We start from the raw sequence: 6,000 nt of genomic DNA, 5'->3' as shown, positions 1-6,000 counted from the left end.
GTATGGAAAGTGAATTTGCTCTCTAAGTCTTCACCCAAATCACAATCAATAAACAAACAAACAAAAAAAAAGAAATCAGACATTGTACTGCACTGGGCAAATGTGCTGCGAAAGAGCTCTTTAAAGTGCTGAACAGCAAAGATGTCTCTTTGAAGACTAAGGTGTGCCTAACCCAAACCATGATCAGTAACTTAATATGCATGTGAAAGTTGGATACTGAGTAAAGACCAAAGGAGAGTTGATGCCTTTGAATTATGTTGGTAAAAAAAAAAAAAAAATACCATGGACTGCCAGAAGAACCACAAATCTTTCCTGGAAGAAGTGTATCCAGAATGCTCCTTAGAAGCAAGAATGGTCACACTTTTCACCTACTTTAGTCATGTTGTCAGAAGGAACCATTCCCTGGGGAAGGATATCATGTTTGATAAAGTAAAGGGTCAGTAAAAGAGAAGACACTCAACGAGATGGATTGACACAGTGGCTGCAGTGATGGGCTAAAGTATAGCAAATATTGTAAAGATGACATAGTTCTATTCTGTGTGGGGTCGCTGAATCGAAGCTGACCTGAAGGCACGTAACAACAGCAAGGTGAACTGTAATACCAGGAAGGTGTGCACTCATTAAGACAGTCAACTATGTATAAGATCAAAAGGTCAGCGTTTGCCCAGGGATAAAGCTAAGAAGGCAGGAAAAGATAGGAAAGAGGGACAAAGAGAAATAGTAAACACAGGGAGGAAGTAGAAAGAATGCTGTTACATTGTGGAAATCACAATGAATGTCACAAAACAAGATGTATGTGAATTGTTGAATGGAGAACAAGTTTGCTCTGTAAAGTTTCATTCAAATCATAATTTTTTAAGACAGTCACTGTAAAGAGTGATAGTATACCTAGTATGCAGGATAGTCAATATTAATTGTGCCTGAGACATTTCATCACACTCATAAATCACTATTTTAGTTTTAGAAGGAATTGTCTAATGCTTACACAGTGAAAAAAAAAATTCCATTTTTATTGAGGTATTTGTATACATGTTAAGGATTTGGATGGAATCCAGCTGAGAATTTCTCTTCCTCTTTTAGATTTCTCTCTTAAATCCTGTGGTTATAATTAGCTTAGTATTTGTTTTGTTTATAACTTAGCAATGATATCAGAGAACTCTTATTATATGTGAAGTGAGAAGAGAATACAGAGTTTCTACTCTGGACATTAAGATAGAACTTCAAAGAATTTCATAATGGTGTATTTGTCTAATTATAAACAAAACTTGTACAAAGAAGCATGTTAGAATGGAAAGAGCCCTGGCCTTATATTCAGATCTGGATTTAAATTCCAACTACCCCCCATGTATCATATCGGTAGGGTATTGAATCTCTCTGAGCCCATTTGCTCGTATCTGTAATGAGCAACTAGGGTTATTGTAAGTATTAAATGAAATACATATCAAGTCTGACAAATAGTAAATGCACATTATGTTCTCTTTCTTCTAACACTCTTACCACTTACCTACTTTCAACAGATGATGTCAGTTCATACAGACTGTATTGTGTCTGTGCAGATTTTAAGTACATTGATGGAAATAACAATTAGAAATGGTAAGTGTAAGTTCACTGTGATTAACAGAATGTATTGATATTTACATTGTGCCTTAGTGTTAACTGTGTGCATATATTTGAAAATATGGAATAAAACTTGTTTTTATAATCAAAAGTTTTTAAATAAAAAATAAAATTCCCATCAAAGGTGAGTATCTGCATTTTTCTAATTGCATTGAGAAAAAGGGCTAAGATCTTGTAGCAGCCCTTATCTAGTATTTGGCAAGTCATGGTTTACTTTGCTGGGTAAGTGGAAAAATAGTTGCAAGTTTATTCATTTATTTAGCCAATCAGTTTTAAATGGCTTATTAGTGAGCAAAAGTGTTGTGCTGATAAGAAACTCAGCATTGCATTAAGGATTTTGAAAGCATACAGTGCAAAAGTGTGGCAGTTGCTTTCTCACCTTTGAGAGCAAGATCTTATAATAAGCATATGGTTTACCTGTTTCACATGTTTTGAGGACTGAGAATGTAAAGACACTGAAGATGATATATAATCTTCCTTTGTTAGTGGTAATTGGTATTTTAACATTGTTATTCACAGACATTTCAAAATGTGTTACTTCTTTCTGAGTTATACTCTTATCTGTCACTGTTTTTTTATTTGGAAATACATTTATTTGGTAATACAGAATTCCTGACTGTATCATTAACATGTCATTAGCAGCTGTCGATTCTAGAAAATCATTCTAATAATCTGTGTTTCACATGCAAATTACCACTTTGCAACTGAATGTGTGGACCCAGGATTTGGAATAAAATATTTTTTCTGTTAACTAGATGTCTTCAGTGACTCACCAGTTTGGCCCTGGATCCCATCATTATTTGATATAGCAGCTGTGTTTTTCAATATGGGAATTGATTTTAGATCTTTGTTTCCTCTTGAGAATCTTCAGCCAGACTTTAATGAAGACAATCTAGTGTAAGTTTTTCTTCATATATTAGCACTGTATCATTAACACTTAGAAGGTGTTTCTATAGAGGGAATGCTATAGTTTAAAGATATTTTAATAGATACAATAGGATTTTTTTTTCTTACTACTTTTATTCTGATTATGTAAAATAAATAAAGATTAATTACGGAAAATTTGGAATATACAAAGAAAGTAATAAAATCATCTATAGCCTACCATTAAAGAAAAACACTGTTAGCATTTTGTTACCTTTTTTCCCAGCCTTTTTTTCTGTGCATGTTTATGTGTTTTAACCAAAACCAGGATCTTAGCAGTTTTCACTATTTATGTTTATTGAACTTTTTTTTTGTCATTACTGTTAGAAAAATTAGAGTTTTCAAATTGTGGTATAAAGTCTGGTTTTGAACTAACACTCTTCCTTTCTGGTTTGTATAGAGAAACTAGAATCTGGTCAGTAGTACATATAACCAAGAACTTAATGTTTGCTACTCAGGTAGTAGGGAGTGAAGTACATTAGGGTTTTTTGTTTTGTTTTTTTCACCTGAGAGTATCTGTCAGCTACCAGTATACTGTTATTAGTAAATCTACCAAAACAATTTGTTATTAGCCATATTTAGCTATTCAAAACAAGAAGTTACAAGATCTTAAGAAATCACAAGGAGCTCTGGTAGCATAGTGGGTCAGGCACTTGACTGCTCACCAGAAGGCTGGCGGTTCAAACCCACCAGCCACTCCTCAGAAGGAAGGTTGGGCAATCCTACTTCCATAGTGATACTGCCTCGGAAACCCAAGGAGGGGTCGCTATGAGTCGGGTCCGACTCGACAGCAAACAACAACAGGAAATCACAGGATTTCTTTGTATATGCTAAACAGAATGTGATCCTTATGTCATCTTTTATCCAAAAAAAAAAATACTTTTAATTTTGAAATAATGTATATTCCCATGGCATTGTAAAAAAAAATAATAGCGATCCTGTATACCCTTCACCCAGTTTTCTCCAGTTGTGTAACTATACCTAACTCACTGCCATCAAGTCAGTTCCGACTCATAGTGACCCCTCCTTGGATTTCCAAGGCAGTATCTCTACGGCAGTAGACTGTCCAGTCTTCCTTCTGAGGAGTGGCTGGTGGATTTGAACCTCCAGCCTTCTGGTCAGCATTATGGTGCACAGAATTTATTAAGAATATATAGTTAATTAATAGATTAAAATTTTATCTAATTCAAGATCCAGCTTAACTTTGAAAAATTCAGAAAAATCAAGAATGATACTGAGTTTGTCAAATGAATATTATTTTAAATGTTTAAAGTTTCTGGAGTTAATTTGACATCAGAACATTTCTATTTCTTATATTTATCTTTTGAAAACAGATTCACATAATTGTTGAGGTAAAAGAATGTTTATCAAAGCACTATTATAATAACAAAAAACTGTACTATAGAAAATAACAGTCCCTACTTTTAAAAATACATACATGCTTAAGGGTAAAAAGACCAGAATTTACGTGCTGCACATTAGCAGTTATTTATCTCTAGGCAGAAGGAAGAATTACAGACAATGAACTTTCAGTATTTCCAAATTTCTTCAGTGAACATGCGTTATTTTTCTAATAATGAAAAAGGTAATCTAAGAAGACTAAAGTCATCATGTCTTCACCTTATGATAAAGAGTTCTGCCATTATGCATATGTGTGTTTATAAAATGTTGATGTATTAGTATTATATACTAAACAATTAGAAATTTTTTGTAGGTCTCTAGATGGACCATTTCTACTCTGTAACACATGGAGTCACCATGAGTCAGAATCGACTAGACAGCAGCTAACAACAGAGATTATTTATTATATAGCAGGCAGTTAATAATTAAATATATATTAGTTGAAACCTAGTGCCACATTGTTGTTATTTTAACGTTAGTATATTCTATATTAACATAGAGTCTGAAACTAAATTTTTTATTGTTGTGTAAGCGAAGACAGTCTTGACTGTGATGAAGGTCATGTGAATTTATAGGTGAAAAATCGTATAGAAAACACACACACAAATGAATACAAATAAAACTGGTGAAATCTGTTGTCAGTTTGATTCCATACAGATAGTTGTTTAAAAGAGCGTAACACTCAGGGCCAGCAATTCAGGAGCACTGATTACATTCTTCAAGTTGTGCACCCACTCTCATCCTCCTTTTCTGAATTGTTCCTGCACGTTGACATAAAGTCACTGCCCCTAAGCTTGTCTAACCTAAATAATAGAAACATTCCCATAAAAATAAAAAAATAAGACTGTTCAATGCCACTGTTGTTATTGACATTATTTTGGAAGTAGTGGACAGAACAGCTAGTTAACAAGAAAAAAATAAGATACAAAAATTGGAAAGGAGTTGGTGAAAGATTCGTTATTGCAGAAATATTAATTTAATGTATACTTAGAAACCAAAGAATCAACTGAGAAACTATGACTAAAAGTAAGAGAATCTGATAAAGGTGCCAAGGTACAAAATTAATAATGAGAAATCAGTAACCTTCAGATACGTGAACTGTGGCTAAGATACACTAGAAGAAAAGACTCCATTCACAATAGCAAGAAAAAAATGAAATACACAGGAATAAATAGTGTATTTGTGCATATGTGTGAAAAAGGTCACTGAAGGACAAAATAAAAACCTTAAATGGGAAAGCATACCATGCTTTCTAATAGGAAAACTCAACACCATAAACATATTAGAGCTCCCTATAGTAAACTGTCCAGCCAGTCCTCGGAAGGAAGATGGGGCAATCTACTTCCATAGTGATACTGCCTTGGAAACCCAAGGAGGGGTCGCTATGAGTCGGGTCCGACTCAACGGCATATAACAACAACATAGTAAACTATGGGAGCTCTGGTGGCCTAAGGCATTTGATTGCTAACCAGAAGGCTGGCAATTCAAACCCACCAGCCACTCCTCAGAAGGAAGATTGGGCAATCTACTTCCATAGAGATACTTTGCCTCAGAAACCCAAGGAGGGGTCACTATGAGTTGAATTGACTTGACATCAGTGAGGGGTTTGTTTTGTTTTGTTTTTTTGCTTATAATAAACTGTACCTTTCATGAGGTCCTGATAAGAAATGGCAAGATTTTTGAGGGGAGAAGTGAGCAAAGGAGTTGGGATTATATACTTAATTTTTAAATTTCTATGGAAAAAATCAAGACTAGCCAAAAAAAAGTTTTGAGGAAAAAAGTTATGAGGCAGGACTGGCCTTAGCAGGTATTAAGACAGTGTAGGTATTAAGACACGTACTCAGACACACAGTTCCATCAGTGGAACAAAACAAAGTCTAAAGTAGACTAAAATACATCTAAGTAATTAGTATGTGATAAAGGTAGCTGTTCTGGTTACCGAGTGCCGCTCTGACAGGAATATACCACAAATGGAATGGCTAAACAAACAGGAGTTTATTCTCTTACAGTTTAGAGGCTTGTAAGTCTGAGTTCAAAGTGCCAGGCTCTAGGGGGTGG

The 6,000-nt window shown here is 34.5% G+C and overlaps 1 protein-coding gene across 1 annotated transcript in view; it reads left to right on the top strand.

The window, feature by feature from the left end:
- The window catches only part of SLF2 (SMC5-SMC6 complex localization factor 2), a 44,193-nt gene that overhangs the window by 21,573 nt on the left and 16,620 nt on the right, over positions 1-6,000 (top strand). Inside the window, exons 10-11 of the mRNA XM_007939947.2 lie at positions 1,518-1,593; positions 2,373-2,514. Coding sequence (XP_007938138.1) covers positions 1,518-1,593; positions 2,373-2,514 — 218 coding nt within the window. The remainder of the gene's footprint in view (positions 1-1,517; positions 1,594-2,372; positions 2,515-6,000) is intronic.

The sequence above is a fragment of the Orycteropus afer genome, unplaced genomic scaffold (genome assembly GCF_000298275.1).
Source record: "Orycteropus afer afer isolate SDZICR_OR568_19922 unplaced genomic scaffold, OryAfe1.0 scaffold00064, whole genome shotgun sequence".
In the NCBI taxonomy this organism is placed as follows: Eukaryota; Metazoa; Chordata; class Mammalia; order Tubulidentata; family Orycteropodidae; genus Orycteropus; species Orycteropus afer.
The sequence above is the reverse complement of the archived record's forward strand: the minus strand, read 5'-3'. Positions and strand labels throughout refer to the sequence as shown.